This window comes from Notamacropus eugenii, chromosome 5 (genome assembly GCF_028372415.1).
Source record: "Notamacropus eugenii isolate mMacEug1 chromosome 5, mMacEug1.pri_v2, whole genome shotgun sequence".
NCBI lineage: Eukaryota > Metazoa > Chordata > Mammalia > Diprotodontia > Macropodidae > Notamacropus > Notamacropus eugenii.
Window position 1 is genome coordinate 405,809,497 of NC_092876.1, and position 17,871 is coordinate 405,827,367.

The 17,871-nt window shown below is 37.6% G+C and overlaps 1 protein-coding gene across 6 annotated transcripts in view; it reads right to left on the minus strand.

Moving 5' to 3' along the window:
• Positions 1-17,871, minus strand: part of INPP4A (inositol polyphosphate-4-phosphatase type I A) — a 202,446-nt gene that overhangs the window by 41,599 nt on the left and 142,976 nt on the right. For 4 of the 6 annotated variants that reach the window (XM_072614603.1, XM_072614598.1, XM_072614601.1 and 1 more), the window contains 6 exons: positions 13,077-13,207; positions 10,398-10,502; positions 9,383-9,491; positions 6,792-6,809; positions 4,287-4,470; positions 395-610 (listed from right to left, as the gene is read on the minus strand). In XM_072614603.1, the coding sequence (XP_072470704.1) occupies positions 395-610; positions 4,287-4,470; positions 6,792-6,809; positions 9,383-9,491; positions 10,398-10,502; positions 13,077-13,207 (763 nt within the window). The remainder of the gene's footprint in view (positions 1-394; positions 611-4,286; positions 4,471-6,791; positions 6,810-9,382; positions 9,492-10,397; positions 10,503-13,076; positions 13,208-17,871) is intronic. The other 2 variants (XM_072614604.1, XM_072614602.1) reach the window with 1 other exon arrangement.

The following is a 17,871-nucleotide window of genomic DNA, read 5'->3' on the forward strand; positions in this document are numbered from 1 at the left end:
AAATCTGAGAATAATTCTCAAGAACCAGATGACTTTCACAGGCATGGATAGATTACTATAGGCCATCGAGTGATTTTAAGGCACACCATAGGTACAACAGTGCTTTGAGGAAGAGGGATTTTGAAGGCTTCAAAGACTGCTTTACTTCCTTCATGATTCTGCTTCCTAATTTGGCCAAGAGCCAGACACTTGGACATCTGACACTCAATAGGGCCTAAAGGTAAGGGCAGTGTCCAATCTGAAACAAGGTGGTTTGGAAAGCATTATTTAGGGAAGGGGAACCATGGTCTACTTGGAAAGACAGTCTCCCTAAATAGAATCTCCCAAGAGTAAGAACATAAGAACACACCTTTACTTTTCTATCTAGTGGTACCAGTAGATATTTAGCACTTACCCATTCTGCCTCATGCCAATCTGCATGGAGAGAGCGACTATTTCTTCCAGTATACTTTGCCACGAGAGTGTCTTGATCATTCCTTAGCATCACCTGCTCCTCCTCAGTTGAAGTGGGAGATGCTTTGGAGGCAATGTAATCAGGTCTAGCAGCATTCAGTCCATGTATTGAATTAGCCAATAATTTACAGTCACAGACAGTAATCAGTTGTCTTGTCTGAGAAAAAAACATAAACACAGGCTACTGCTAAGCCTTTTCACCTCCTTAATGTGAGCTGGTCTTCTGCCAGTTTTCTTTTCTCTCCTTATGAGAAGGAATCCTTATGAGTACATTATGAGAAGGTAATACATTCCTACCTTACATATTGCCACCTCCACAAAGAAAAACCAAAAACAGAGCCTACAGAGTTTTAAAATCATTTAAAGAAATACTAAATTCTAGTTAGAGGTGAGTGAAAATAAAGATGTTCTTTTTTCCCCCCATACAAATACACAAACCTTCATTATGGACCTTAAGAATACTTGAACTGGATGCTTCCTTCTCACTCTTGAGCTATGAACCTCTGACATGCACCAGTAATGTGATTCAAGGACAAACCACTTAATCTTTTTAAAGTCTCTGCTAACTCATATTTAAAATGGAGACGATAATACCAAAAATACCTATCTCACAACGTTCCATGAAGTTCTGACTCTTGGAATTGTGCTTTCCTTTGAGACTCAGCTTAAGCAATATCTTTCCCGATCTGTCCTACTATGAACATTGTCCATCTAAGGTTACCTTTTCCTATCCTTCTATGTCCACATGATGCCTGAGCATGAAAGTTCACTGAGGGTAAGGACTCTTTCACTGTTGTCTTTGTATCTCCAGTGACCACAGTGTCTGGCAGAGTGAGCACTCGGTACATGTGAGCTGACTGCCTGACTGATAATATACATAAAGGATTTAGCAAAACTTAAGGGCCGCTAGGTGGTACAGTGGATAGAGTCAGGCTGGGGAAAGACTCAAGTTCAAATACCACCTCTGATACTTACTAGTTATGTGATCCTAGGGAAGTCATTTAACCCTATTTGCCTCATTCTTCTCATCCGTATAATGAGCTGGAGAAAAGGAAATGGCAAACCACACCAGCGTTTGCCAAGAAAACCCTAAATAGGGTCACAAACAGACACAACTGAAACAACTGAACAAAAAAAACTTAAAGAACTATTTGTATCAGCTATCTTAATCATCAGTACTATTAATACAAGTACTACCAGGGCTTCTTGACATAGTCACATTATAAAAGTACACAACAACATGATAAATTTAAGAGTTGGAGGAAGATCTTCCCAACCCAACAGTCAGGAACAGAAGTGGGGAACCTGCGGCCTCGAGGCTACATGTGGCCCTCTAGGTCCTCACATGCAGCTCTGAATCTCAAACTGCAAAGAGGTCCAGGGCCACACTTGAAGACCTAGAGGGCCACATGTAACCTCGAGGCTGCAGGTTCCCCATCCCTGGTCAAGAATAACTGAAAGAGGATGTAGACTCACATTTTCTGAAAGCCTGTAAGAAGAAAACAGGTTTCTATTTGCCTAAAGATTACTTAGAAGAAATCCTGCCTCATAAGACCGATGGGAAATGACATGGGCTTCTTCGACCCAATTAGATTACATGATGTTCCTCAGTAAAATTCATTAAGTACTAGTGATTTAAAAAAAAAAAAGGGTAGTGGTTCTTATGATACTAGCTCCAAAGCTATCTGTGGGCACATATTCCAGACCCTTTTGATTTTCACTAGGCATAAAGTAAGTCAGTTGGTCAGCTAATCAGCATTTATTAAGCACCCATTATGTGCCTCCCACTAAGCTAAAGTTCAAAGGAGACAAAGAAAGGCAAAAGACAGTCCCCTGCCCTCAAGGAGCTCACAGCCTGAAGACTTAAGAAATGTCTTAAGATACTCTGCTAACACATAACACTAGAAACCTGGATCAAGAATTACTGCTGATATTTTCAGCATGCAGCCTTCATGTGCATCAGAAACAGGTTCCCAGCTGCGTATGAGTCAGAAAACCACAATTATGCATTTGGATTTTTTTGTGTGAAACATTTCTCAATTACATTTTAATCTGATTCTCCTCTAAGTTTGACACCTCTGATTTACATTATCTGCTTGGAGACTCAGCCCTGTCTGTGATATAGCTGTAGATCTTATCAGCTTTTGATAGATGAGGAAATTGAGGCAGAGAGGGGTAAAGTGACTTCCTTAGGTAACACATCAAGTTAGTGACCGAATCTGGAATAGCACCCAGGCAGTCTGACTTGCAGGACCAATGCTCTTTCCACTACTCTATGCTGAGGATTTTAGCGTTAGAGCTGGAAAGCAGTTCAGAGGCCATCTAACCTAATCCATTTACAGATTCACTTGACAGACAAGGAACCAGAGGCCCACAGAAGGGATTTTCCAAGATCAAAGTGTTCACACTTTGGGATTTTCATTATAATACTTGTGGTATAAAAGAGGGACTAAAATGACAGATAGAGGTTATAAGACCAAACTCAGATGAACTCAATAGGGAAGTACTGCTCTCCATCCATCCTGGTAACTTTCAGTCCCAGGTCTTAAACCTAGGTTTCCAATTTCAAAGCCACTTCTCTTTTCAGTATGGCACAGTTGCCTTTCAAAGACTCTCAAGGGACTCTTGGGGCTCCTTTCAACATCAGGACTCATAGGTGAACCCTAGGTAGCAGTACTGTGATTCCTGGGAAATGTCATCTGTGATGCTGAGAAATTCTCCTAAAAAGCAATGGCGTAGTATAAGCTCCATGAGGACAGGAGTTACTTTGTCTTTTATCTTTGGATTCCTCTTACCTAGCACATAAAACAAAACAAAACAAAACAAAAAAACTCTTAGTAAATCTTTGTGAGACAAAACAGTGATTCTTTTCAATATAAGTTTGCATCATCTGATTTAGGAAGGAATCAACTAAACTCAAAGCAGGTCCTTTGAGTTCAACTCTTTCCCTCAATTTGCTGCTAAAGAACCTGAGGCACCAATTAAGAGATACACCCATTACTGTCTAAAGTAGGACTTTAACCCAGATCCTTCCTGACCCAAAATCCAGTGCTCTCTCCACTATGCCACACTATGCCTATTATTTTCCTTTTGGTCCCAAATTTCTATATCTGTTAACAGTCAGCTCTTATCATTAATTGTGGGGAATTAACGATAACACTTTAACTTCAATGATTCTGAAATAATGTTTCATTACTAGCTAGGGAAGTCACTTAATCTCACTGGGTCTTCTCTTTTAGAAAATAAAAGGATAATTACTGAAGTCACTTTCAGGTATAACATTTTAGCATTTTCTCAGTGATGTAGACTCCTACCAGGTGTGACTTTACTATATATCGTCAATACCATACTCCCTTTTTAAAACATAAGTTTTGCTGATGCTGAGTGAAGTGAGCAGAACCAGAACGTTGTACACAGTTAACGGTTACATTGTGCAATGATAAACTACAACAGTCTTAGTTCTTCTCAGCAATACGCTGATCCAAGACAATTCCGAAAGATTCATGAGGGAAAATTCTATCCACACCCATAGAAAGAACTGATGGAGTTTGAATGCAGATTGAAGTATATTATTTTCACTTTTTGTTTTTTTTCCCTTTTGTTGTTTCTTCTACTACATGACTACAACCTGAGTAATGTGGAAATACATTTTACATGATTGCATATGAATAACATATCAGATTGCTTGGCATCTTGGGGAGCAGGGAGGCAGAAAAATTTGGAACTCAAAATCTTTCCAAAAAATGAATGCCGAAAATTGTCTTTATATGTAACTGGAAAAAATAAAGAACTATTAAATTAAAAATAAAATATAAGTATTGTTATTCTCATACCTTATCTGCTAAGATGGCAAGCGTCCTTTCTAGGCCATTAGATGATCTATCCTTGGCTGCCCTTGACAGCCTTTCAGCATAGTAACTGACTTGGGTTTTTAAGGTGTTAATCTGGGCAATAATCTCCTTTGCTCTGATGATATCTTGTGGTGCGTATATTATTGACTGGCAGCTGGGTGAGGTACTGAAAAAAAGAAGGAAAGATCTGAAAGTGATACTTAGAATAGTCCAATAATTCAGTAGTTTTTTCCCCTCTGCTGAACCCAATCATCTCCCCCTAGATAACCAAGAATAACTACCCCAAGGCTCTTTGTCTTTCAATTAAGTTTATCTCTCTGTCAAAACTTCATTCAAATGAAGAATTAGCAGCTGTTTATGCCCACTGAAAACAGTAATAAAGGAGAACTAAGGGGAACTTCTCTACAGACTGCAGTGGTGGATTTTGCTAACAAATCCCTTTTTTTGGGTTCCTTTCATTTAGCCAGTTAGCAATTTTATACCTCCTTTACTCTGTTCCATCTCTAATCTTCCCAATCTATGAGTAAATTGCACCTATTTTTTTTCCTTTGCTCTCCAGGTACCAGGTCTTTCCTATCCTGAATTTTTCTATTTTGATCTATCAGCTGTTGCGGCAAAAGAAATGTCAAGTCAGGAGAGAGAGCTAAGAGATATTAAACCCTTCAGTGGTTGGTCAAATCTCTGACCCTCCTCCTCACTCCACCTGGGCACGACTAGGCAAACAAAGGCCATTATCCAGACTAATAAGGCATAAAGCATATTGTGGGCACTGCCAGACCATAAATTTCAGTAAGAATGAGTGGACTGGTTTGGATATTGCCTTTGAAAAAAGAAGAATCCTCTTCTTTAGGGGTGAGTGCCTTCAGGTCCGGCTGCCGGCTGGAGAAGACTAAATGAAAGACACAAGTATTTTCAGCAAAGACTCCAGAGCAACAAAAATACTTCCTAGTTTCAAAAAAAATCTGTGAGAGCAAGGAGAATTAAGAGAAGAAAAGCTAGTGCTACAATTCATACTGCATACAACTGGAAAATCAGAGATAGTGTCTAAAAAGGTACATGTTCTTCCTAAAAGAGGAGCAATGAAATTATCTCCTCAAAGGATAAACTTTAATTTTCTCTGGGTGTGGATAATGGAAGGATGAGATAGATACGGAAGAGCAAAAGGTGGCGTTCATCTCATATTTCCACTACAGGTATATGTGGTCCAAACAGCCTTTATTACCCTGTAAACTAGAATCTACTCACAGAGATGGGTAGCCATCTCTCATCCCCACAATTGGGCGAACATGCAAAAACAAGGGATTTGCCAGAAGCCCATGCAGCAGACGGAGCTCAGATCTCTGTTTTAGTATAAGAATTTCATTTCACAGCATGAGATTTACAAACATCCACTTTCCAATCTGCAATCACTTTTTTCAAATAAATAGCTAGCTGTCCATTTGGAATTAATACGCTATTAAATCCAAAAATTCAAAATGGATTTTTAAAAGCCTTTACTTCACTGTCCCTTCCATGTTAGGTGAGGAAGAATGTAATAATTCATTCCCAATATTTTCACCTACTAGTTTTCAATATTTAATTTCCAGCATTCAAAGAGAGGATTTGGGAGAGGTGAAAAAAGGGGAAAAGCTTCTGTTTGGTAGGTTCTTTGCACAAATTAAAGTGATGCAAGATATGTATGTGCATTCTAATTACCTTCTTTAAATGATTATGACTATATTAAAAAGGCAGTCTATGCTGCAACAAACATTTTAATGTTGTATACGTGTTGTGTTAAAACCCAATTATACATCCGGAGAAGAGAATGAGGGGGAGTAGTGTGAAATGGGGGAAAACATTTTATCTTTGTTCTCATTAACATCTAACTGAACTTTAGCATTTCCTTCAATTATGAATCCAGGTAACAAACATTATTCTGAGAGGGGTTCCTAAGTTTCAATGGACTGGTAAAGAGATTCATGACACAAAAATGATTAAGAAAGCTTGTTCAAGACATTGCTAATTATTCTACCACCCCAGGCTAGGAGAAAGATATCTTTTTCTGCATCAGTGGTTTGATGGGGAGGGGGACAGTATGATATGACTATAAAAGAAAATTGTTTGAAAATAATTCTAAACTAGGGCAAAAGTGTCCAAGAAAGGACAAAGCAGAAACATACTGATTTTTAAATTTTTCTTCCTATTAAAGGGAAATAGCAATTTATTTTCTCAGAGTCTATCATCCTTCACGCTCAAGTTGAGAAGTTTTGAAAGAGAAAAATAAATTAGGAATTAGCTATTCATTATCTAAGAAAATTGCAGTTGGAAGAGGAAAATAAAAGAACTCCTACCACATTTACAACTACGTTTACTTAAAACCAACACAGACAACGGTGCCACAATACACAACATTTAAAAAGCGCTGTACATTTAGAAATATGGTACAATATTTCTCTGTTTAAGAACAAAGCCCCCAACAAAAACTCTCTCCACAAACAGAAAACTCACCAACATTCCTCATAACTGCTAAAGAAAAGAATCAAAATTAAAGTTAGCAGATTGTTAGAGAAAAAAAAAACAAATGCAAAAATAAGCCAAGTGATTTTTTGAAAATACTTCTTTAAAACAACAACAAACAAAAACCCCCCAGGTGAAATTTCTAGACCAAATTAGGTTAACTGAGTCAGGGAATATTAATCATTTGCTTCATGCTCAAAGCCCACAGGCAACTCATCCACAAGAATGATATATTTGTTCTCAACAGAAATTCTCAGAGTGAACCTAAAGTTCTATGATTTATTTTTACATTTGTAGGAGGAAGGGTCAGGGAGGGATGAAAATATATACATATAGCTCATATATTTGAGCACGGAACAAGCACTTGGGGGAAATTCATTAATCATATTGTGCAGGAATTTTTTGACACTAGATATCAGGAAAGTGTTTTTCATTAATTGGTTAACACAATTAGTCCTGGGTCTCCCTCTCTCCTGCCTCACCTTACCTCCCTTCCTCATGGAGGCAGAGCAGTGATGCTACAGAACAACTCACTTGCTCATACAGTCTAAGTCAAAGTTTTCTCTTCAGGGCATCTGTCAGGGTGAACGAGTTCCACAAACCCTATCGTAATAAACAAAGAATGAACTCAAATGCTTATCACAGAACTGCACGTGAGGAAGCCACAGGAGCACACGGTTTCTGACTGGCTCTGATGGGCTAAGGTCAAGGCTTCATTCTGTCTCCTAGTCTTGTTAAGAATTGCTGAATTGTAAACTGTTAGTTACTCAGCCTGCCTATATTTAGGAAGAGTTCCTGACAGCACTGACTCAGGAGCTGAGAGCGATCTATTGTGATGTTCTAGTCTAGCCTGTGAACCCAAGCAGGGCTATATCTAAAGTTTCCTAGACATTCCTTCCCATTTTTGTTGTTAATGGAAACAGACAACCATTAGTGAGGCAACTTTCACACAGGTTTTCATTTATTTGATGAAAGGGATTTTCCTAAAGTATAGATCTTCCCTCTCCTATCTCATTAAACTCCAATAGCTCCCTATTACCTCCAGGATTAAATATAAAAACTCTGTTTGGCGATTTAAATTTTAAAACCCTTCCCACCTTCCAAGTCTCCTTACATTTTACTTCCCTCCACTAATTATGAAATCCGGGAACAACCGTGGTTCCTTAAACATGACAGTTCCTCTCCTGATTCTATGCCTTTGCCCTAGCTATACCCCATGCTTGGCATACTCTTCCTCTTCTTATCTCTACCTCTTAACTTTCCCAACTTCTTTCAAGATTCAGCTCAAATTCCACCTTCTGAAGGAAGTCTTTCTTTGTTCCCATTTAACTACCATTGCCTTTCCTATTGAGACTACCTTCCATGTACATCCAAAATTATCTGAGTGTTGTCTCTGCCATTATAATGTGAAATCCTTGAGGTGAGGGCCCATGTTTTCACCTTCCTTTATATTCCCAGCAATTAATACGATGGGCACCATTTTTGGCATATAGTAAGCACTTAGTATGGGTTAAATGACCACGTTACGAAAGTCATCTGTCAGATTTCTATGCTTCAAAGTACAACCACTTCAGTTCCTTTGGACTTCTCATTGGCTCAACTTTCTTTTAATGGTAATTTTGGTCATTTTCCTTTGACTTCCTACTCCTAGGTTCTTCAAGATATGACTGCTCCCCAAAACTCTGAAATAAAGACTTTAGGCCAGATTCATGTACAAAGTTATTAGGACCCATACGTTGCAGGATAATGGGCAACTCTTCCTTGAACAACCAAAAAGAGGAAATATCACCTTTGAGCTCAAGTCACAATGTTCTTGTACCCATCACACCCAGATGAAAAGACTCAGGTAGGTCCCAGACCTGAGTTCACTGTGTACACAATTTTATAACTGGTCTTCTGGCTTTACTATCCTTCTTGCTTTTGAGTTCTGTATCACTCCAGTTACTAGGATGCTAAAAGAATAGATTGCAAAGTCATTCTTGCTTGATTAACTTACAAAGGAGACTTAAAGTAGGTTTACTTTGAGGGAGGATCATCAGTACTTACTTGGGTGGTGATTTATCAAAACCAACTAGGTTTGACTCCCTACTACCCACCACCTTGTTGACCCTAGAAACTAATGGCAAATTTTTGTCCTCAGAGCATATTATCCAATCTACTCATTAAATTTTAATGAGGTTCAAATAACTAAATCAGACCTACAAAAGGCTATTCATTTAAATGAGATATCATATGTAAAGTGTTTTGAAAAAACTTTAAAAGCTCTATAAAAATGATAGCTATTATCATTATTCAAGGGTAATTTTACATAATATGTTCCATGTCTTTCAGGTTCATTAGGAAGAAAGAATCGTATTTGCTAAATGATTTTCCACGTCAGATTAACTTTAAAAAGGTAATTTATACTAAATGTTTAAATTAAAGAAAATGAGAAAAAGACTCTGATGCCTTCAATCACCTAGTCAGCTCCCTGACACAAACACAAAGAACGACATTGATTGCACAAGGCAGTTCCTTCCATGGAGTCAGAAGCAGCTCAAACTGGCCAAAGACAAAGGTCTGGAAGATCCATAGTTACTTACTGTTTCTTGGTCTCTTCAAATCTGTGCAGTCGTTTTCGAAGACCTCCTGACTTAAAGCCTTGGCAATGTGCTGCGGCTGCTCCTATGGTTATGATGTCATAGTTCTGATCTGAAAGAAAAAAAGGCCTCATCAATTACTCTGGGTTTACCACCAGCACACATGTCTGCAAACCCATACAGCCCCCAAATCAAGCTTTCCATGGTAGCTTCTAACCAGCATGAAATAAGAAAACTAGCATCTAGGGTCTGGTAATAAACCTTAAGGGCATTACTGACAGGCAGCCAAGGTATGGTGGGTGGAAAGCACGTTTAGAGTCAAGAAGACCTGTTCAAATCTCATCTCTGGCCCAATCTGGCTGTGTGACACTAGGCAAGTCACTTAACCTCACAGTGTTCCAGAGAACTCTCTTAACCCTAAGTTGTAGAGCAAGTGGCAATATAAATTGATAAAGGTGATTTTCTCATTGAGAGTTCCATGTACCAATAAAATCAGAGGTCCTTTTCAAAGAAATAAAAAGAAAAGAAGAAAAGAGGGAAAGAGGAAGAAAGGAAAGAAGGAAGGAAAGAAGAAACTAAGAAAGAAAGAAGGAAAGAAAGAAAGAAAGGAAAAAGGGAGGAGCATTGCTACAACGTACACCAAAAAGCTAACTTAGTTGTCTGTAAACTTTACTAATCAAAAGATGGGTTCTCACCCAAGAGAACGGTACATAGGGTTATGGAAATAGATCAGGCAATCCTTTTCTACTTCTCCTTCTTTGAGGACCGTTACTAGAGACCTAGGATTAGCTATTATAGGATCTTAAGAGAAAGAACTGGCCAGGGGAAGGTGGAGCTGAAAGACTCAAGAGGAAGAAATATATATGAAATTCACTCATCTCCTCACACTTCTTATTATGAGTTTCCCAGCAGGAAATTACGTGAAAAATGCTAGGGCCTGTTTATCACAGATTTTAGTTATCTAGGGATCAGAGAAATCCAATTTGGGCTTAATAAAAAGGAAAAGAAAAAGAAATACCTGATGCTCCATCATCTTGGACTCGCATTCTCTGTATGTGCAAATTTGTGGGTACAAATTCCAACTTTTTATCAGCTTTCAAACTGCTTGCCTTAAACGAGGGGCCTTAAGCAATGGAAAAAGAGAAGATAAATGTTATACAAACAATATCCTCTATGTGCAAATGGCACAAAAAAACCCTAAAAAATAAAGGTATCAGCATGCTTCTGAATACAGTCAGGTGTGCTGGGATGGTGGCTCGCAGATTTCTGACTTGCCTACAAGAACATTTTAACTTGCAGATGGCAGGTGGGTGTACACACTGGAAGAAAGGGCAACGTGTTGGCCAGGAGACTAGTTCCAGGATGCTGAGGTAGAACATGCTGTTAGTAAGGGTGAGGAAAGTCATCAGAGCTCTATGGAAACAGCAGTACACCATTTGGAAGCTCTGGCTAAAATGTTCATAGAGAGTCATAGAGTTATGCAAAGCAAGTGGGTGGATATGCCATACTCTATTACCACATGGCTATGCCAGAAATGATTTAACTCCAATCACAGAGATACTTTAACATCAAAAATGAAAGCTATCAGCTCAACTAGAACAACACCTATCCATCTTGGAAGAAAACCTGTTCATAAAGCATCTTTTGAAGCTCTGGAAATATGTGGTAAACTTTCATACATTAAACAACAAAACACACACACACACACGCACACACCCAGATTAGTCAATCTAAAGAAACTGGAAAGAATCTTGTAATAAATGTCCTCAGTTTTATTTTGGTTATTCATCCTTCACTCAAGACCTACTCCAACGCCATACCATAGCATGGAGGGCACCACTGGAGAGCAAAAATTCTAACAGACTCGTCTAAGCTAGAAAGAAAACAGAGTTTGAGAACCAGCCTAGCTATTCAGGAAGGGTCACCACTAGACTGGGTGTAAGGTGATGGATATTTTTTTTAACATACTAATTTTTGAAGATTGTCTTCTAAATAAGTAAGAGGTTGCAACCTGTAAAAATGAGGGCAAAACAAGCAATAAAAAAATCAATAGAAATACTCCAACATCTATACCAAATGACTCTATCACAAGATAAAGGAGAATATACCTGGGTCCATTTCACGAATGAAAAACTACTTCACCATTTTCTCAAGAAAAATTCCAATCAAAAGATTTTTGGAAAAACCCCCAATCTAACTGAAAGAATATAATCTCATTCTAAAACAGGGACTCTTAATCTTTTTTGTATGATGGATGACTAGTGAAATCTATGAACCCTTTCTGAGAATAAGGATTTTAAATGCATAAAATACAATACATTGGGATTACAAAGGAAATAAATTATACTGAAATACAATTATCAAAAATATTTAATAAAACAAGTTGACACACTCCAGGTTATTCTAAAAATTCTTGTTTTAGAGGAAGGATGGCACAGTGAATAGAGAACTGGACTAGGCAATAGGAAAACCTAGGTCCAAGTACTGTCTTTGAGATATACTAGCTGTGCGACCCTGGATGATTCACTTCACCTTTCAGGGTCCCATGGAACTCTTTAAGACTATAAGTTGTCAGAAGTTAATGGCTTTTAATTTTGTCAGGAGAAAAGAGAGAAAACTATTAAGCAAACAGGCTCTTCAGTCGGTAATAGTGTTTTCAGCTGAGTGCCTCTGTAATCTATCTTCAGACAAGGGATTTCCCAGTTGGATAATTTATTCTTCACATTTACCATTTTCACTCATTTTTCCCCACTTTCTTCAAAAGGAAAACAATGGTCCATAATTATGGCATTTGGCTTCTCACTCAAATACGTGAAGGTCACTGAGGTCCTTTTTAGCTCTAGGTACGTGAAACTGAGATGGCAGTCATGAGTATGTTTTTCACATGTAAATTTTAAGTGTTCAGTGGAGAAATTATATTAGATACTTAGGACCTTTGTGCATGGCAAGGATGAAGGAAAGTATTTCAAGACAAGAGAATATTTGGTCAAAAATACTGAGGTGATAGAAAATAATATTTTAAAATCTAAAACCCATTCCATTTGGAATCAAATGAGATGGACTGAAGTCCCACCATCATTTTGTGTTTAAGTTAAAATTGTCCACAGTTCTCTTCCAAAGAGAAATAGCAAGGTATTTTTTTAGCTTCACATTTGAATTTTTAAAAGATAGATTGCTAACTTACACAATTCTCATTTTCATTTCAACTGTCATTCAAAACTAAAGAATTCAGAAGCCTAATGTTTTCATAACAAGTAACTTGGGTCCTTATGATTTCGTTCACTCTGGACAAAGATGAGACCACATAGTCTATCCATCATATTGCTTTTCAATCCTTTCTTTTGGTGCTTGACACTAGAGAACTGTCATGTTCTAAATTAAGCTCTCAAGGCTCACCTTTTAAAATAAAATCTGAAAAGCTTATACTTAGAAAATTCCTATTTACATGAAAATCTATAAAAATCCACTTAAAATACTTAACTGATCAATAAGGTCATTAGAACTAAGGGTTGTCTTGGGAGTAGGAAGGAAGGGGGAGAAAATTTAAAACTTACGGAAGTGAATGTTGAAAACTGAAAAATAAATTAATAAATTTTTGGGAAAAAAAAAACTAAGTATTTATTGAGATCCAGATGACGTATTTCTGAAGAGAAAAAAGGTAAAGCCACCTGGAAGAACAAGGGTTAATTCCACTAACCTTTGTACTGATGTAAGTTAGTTAAGTTTTCCTGGTAAGTTAGTATGATGGTTTGATACTGAGTAGCTATTTGTCGACGGAGACTTTCCCAGCAAGGAGATAGTTCTCCCAATTCTTCCAATTCGCAAACCCTGCAAAGACAGATATAAGAACAGATAACTTACACTCAATTCCAGGTCTGACTGACTGGCATCTCAACCAAAACTGTGTTCATGAAATACTGTATTCTGTGCAATGTGAATGGAGGCTCTGTGGTAACCTATCTGATACACTGTTTTTAAAAAATTTACTTTTAATTAATTCTTCCATAAAAATTTTTTTCATATCTTAATTTTCCAACATATCCCTTTCCCTCCCTACCCACCTGAAAGCCACCTCTTTTAAAAAAATAAAGAAAAAGCAAAAACTCAGCAAACTACATTAATCAAGTGCAACAGTATGGGCAATGTTCCAAATATTTCCAATTGCCTCTAATCTCTTCACAGACAGGAAAGAGGTGAATTCTTGTACTTCTTCTTTGGGGCATGCACAGCACTGGTGTCCACTTGTCATGATGGTTTCCATTTATTTTGTAGGAGTCATCATGTATACTATTTCTACTTACATCTCTTTGTGTCACTTCATGTAAGCTAACCCAAACCCCTCTTTAGTCTCATTTTCACTGTGACAAAACTTTCAATGTTAATGATAATTTTCTTATCTAACATATGAAATCATATATAGTTGGATGAAATTTGTGATTGTATTTAAGTAGGTATTCCCTTCAATGGTGCGTATCACAATAAAATTAATCCTTTAAGACTCTTGTCTAACCAGGTCTTTCCATAAATCCTCCAAAAGGGGTCAGGTCCACCCAATGTGCTAGGGTCATTCTAAAGATCACTGAACACTGCATGGATACCAGTGGAGTGCACAGGTTACTTGTCATCTCTCAAGCTGATCAGCCTGCCCCCTTTCCCCACATACATCTAGCTGATGAAATTCTTTATATTATTTATCCTGAGCATTTCTTCACTAACACTATATTGCTACCTACTTCTACCCACATTGTCCACTCTCCATTGTCCTCTGGATGACCTGCAACTTTAAATCTTTAGAGATTATTATGGTACTCCATGACTCACAGCATCATGAGAAGAATACTGATATTAAGATGAGCCTTATCAAGCTCAGCATCATTATAAATATTTGTCAATTTCCCAAAGGAAATTCAGATCACTTTCTTCTCATTCAATTCTTGTCTATCCAAGATATATACAGATAGACCTGCTCTATGCATGGAGTCAATTTCATTACATATTTTAGTTGAACCAATAGTCATTCTTCATTTACTTGGTTTTACCTTTGGGGATATTTAGACATCTAAACTTCAGGCATCTCAGCTATTATAGATCTCATTTAGGAGCTTCTAACAGGTTCTAGAGTTTGAAACAATCAGCATAATACCATCTATAACCACGAGCAACTAAATAATTTCACAATCTTTCATTGGATTCTGCTATGGTTCTCCTCTGTGACAGTGGCAAATATTTTTGGTAAGTATGTTTTTCCTGATTTGTGAACAAATCATCAGAGGGTTGAACAAAGTAATTTTTTATCATATCTTTCAAAGAGCCTTGTATGATTTTGATATATAAATGAAAGACGTCTTGTTGGAGAAGAGCTTTTAAAGGAGGAAATTTGTTCTACTAAATCAAAAGCTTTTAAAAAAAAACATTAAGAAAAAACAAGCTTAATGAGACCTTGTATTCTTTGTACCTCTAAGTCAATTTATGTGACTATGAAATTTTGGTTTCTTGTAGGATAATTTTTATAAAAGTTTTCTTGTTCCTTTCACCTATCTTCATCAAGGATGTCCGCTGAAATGGGAAATATGGCAGAGTTGGTAGTTATCAACAATTTCTTGGCTATCCTGTTTGGGCAATGCAAAGGTACATAATTTTTTAAAAAGCATTTGCTATTTTCCTTTCTTTCAAGTATCTTGAGTATCGCTCAATATCCTCAAAACTGTCTCCTCCAATGTGGACTTCCTTTTCGGATACTTGTCTAATATAGTTGCATCTTGGTTGTCTTTAGTGCCATTTTTCTTCTTATAGAACATTGGAGACTGATAAAAATTCAAAAGTGACGGCTCAGCGAAAGAGAAAACTTAGCAGAGGTTTTCCATTTTTCATTTGTAAAACTTGTCCTCCCAGTTTCATCTTTAACTGCCATTGATAAGCTTTTGTTTGGCTGGGTCTTGACAAACTTTTAGTAAATCTGTTTTTTTCTATTTACTACTTCTTACTATTTTACGAGGCCCTATAGCTCACAATCTAAAATTCTCTTCTTTAAAACTTTACATATCTATATGCTAAATCTGGGTGGCCTTTAGCTGGATTTCTTTCCGTGTTAACTTTTTATTGCCCGAGATGATTTCTACATTTCTCTGGTCTCCTCATTTTGCTAAGTGATTTGCATATCCTACATTGCCTTTGGGAAGCCTGATAGTCTATGCTGATGTTTGTTGATGTCCATTTCCCATTTTTCAGCTTCAACAGCTTGCTTAAATATTCCAGGATGTGGTGTTTCTTTGGCCAGAGAGACTCTGGGAAGCTGTGAAGGAGCTCTCCCCCACCCCTGCTAAAACCCAGAAGTTGATACTTCCCTTTCAAGTAACTGTGTATATATGTAACGGTCAGGCAGTTTGGAGCACTGTCTGTTGACTTATTTTTTATTTCTCTGAAATTTTGATTTTGCTTTTCTCTGATACCTGTGCTTGATTAAAGTGATTGTTAACCCCTTGAAAAAAAAATATTCCAGGATGCACAGACCTCAATTGTACGCCCTATCTCCTCAATTTTGGTCTTCAAACTGGTTAGTGATTTTGATCCTTGTTCTGACAAACTGGCATTCTGACTGAAGAGATGATTTGAACATGACTCCCACGTTGCTCACTAGTCATTTCCTGACTGTTACAGAATGATCAATTAAGTTTCTTAACAATGTCATTAGTGCTTGTCATGTCTAGTGCTTCTCCAGGCCTTTCTTTACATTTAATTTTTATTTTTTTCCTCAATTACATGCTAACAAAAATTTTTAGCATTCAGTTATGTTTAAAATTTTGGGTTCTATGTTCTTTCCCTCCCCTTCCCTTCCTTGAAAAGGCAAGCAATTTGATATAGATTATACATGTGCAGTTATAAAAAACATTTCCGTATTAGCTACACTGCAAAAGAAAACGCAGACCAAAAATAATAAAATAACAATGAAAGTAAAAAAAGAATGCTAAAATCTACATTCAGATTTCACCAGTTCTTTCTCTGGAGGAAGATAGCATTTTTCAAGTCCTTTCTTGAAGTAATGAGATAAAAAGCCATCTGGGCAGAAATTAGGTTCAGATCAAGATCTCACACTATGTACCACATACAATAAGCTCAAAATGGATACATATTGGGTGTAAAAGGTCACATCAAATCAATTAGAAGATCAGGGAAGAAATAACTTTTGCAACTATGAACAAGGGAAAGATTAATTACCAGACCAGAGATACGGAAGATCACAAAATGTAAAATGGACAACTGTGATCATATAAAATTGAAAAGATTTTACACAAGCAAAATCAATACAGTTGAAATTAGAAGGAAAACAGTTAACTGAGGAAACCTCACATTCTCCCTGGAGGGACTATCTTATGCCAGAGGACAGTCAGAAAATGAACTTAAAGGAAGCCAGGGAGGTAAGTAGAGTTGAGGAAAGAAAACATTCTGCGCACAAAGGACAGCCAGAGAAAATGCCTTGCCTTGAGAGATGGAGGGTCTTCTTAGTCAAAAAAGCCAGGATACCAGGGTCACCAGACTGAAGAAAATATGGTGAGGACTACGACGACGTAATCCTCCCATTTTCTCCAGGAAACTGATGGCTGCTATCAGCCCCTCTCTAATCTCCAACCTCTCCATATCGACCTCTTCCCTGCTCCCTATAAATGTGCCCTCAACAACCCATCCTTATGACTTGACCCAACCATGTCTGCTAGCTATCAACTTATGTTTCAATCCCCCTTTTATTTGCCAAGTTCCTTAAAAAAGTTGGCTCCCCTTGGTGCTTCCCTTTCTTCATAGTCTCTTCTAAAAATTCTTCAGCCTTGCTTCTTACCTCAGTCCTCACCTGAAACTGCCCCCTGCAAAGTTACCAAAAACCTTTTTATTGGCCAAATGTAATGGCTTCCTCTTAATTCTTACACATTTTGAACTTGGCAACATCTGACACTGTTGACTATATTCTCCTCCTGGACATTTTCTCCTCTTCCAATTTTCATGCTGCTACTGTCTCCTGGCTGTCTTCCTACCTGTACAACTATGTCTAAAACTTCTTTGCTCATTTATTATCTATGGCATTACTATTAACTGTGGGTGTAGTCCCCAGTCTGTATACTTTATTGTTTTCTCTTTTCTCCCTCTACCCTCTCACTTGATGACCTCATTAGATCCAATGGATTCAATTATTAACGCTACACTGATGCCTCTATGTATCCAGCTCTACTCTGTCTCCTAAGCCCTAGTTCTACATCACTACCTACTTATTGAATATTTCCAGATGGAGGTCCCGAAGGCATCTCATACCTGATAAGATTCAAAATAGAATTCATTATCTCTCCCTCCAAACCACTGGTGAAGAGACTACAATCCTTCCAACCTCAGTGTCATGCTAGATTCTTTACTCTCCCTCGCCCCATACATCTAAACAGTTGGCAAATCTTGTCATTTCTATCTCCACCACACTGTTCCATTCACTTAGCTATCATCTTAGTTCAGAC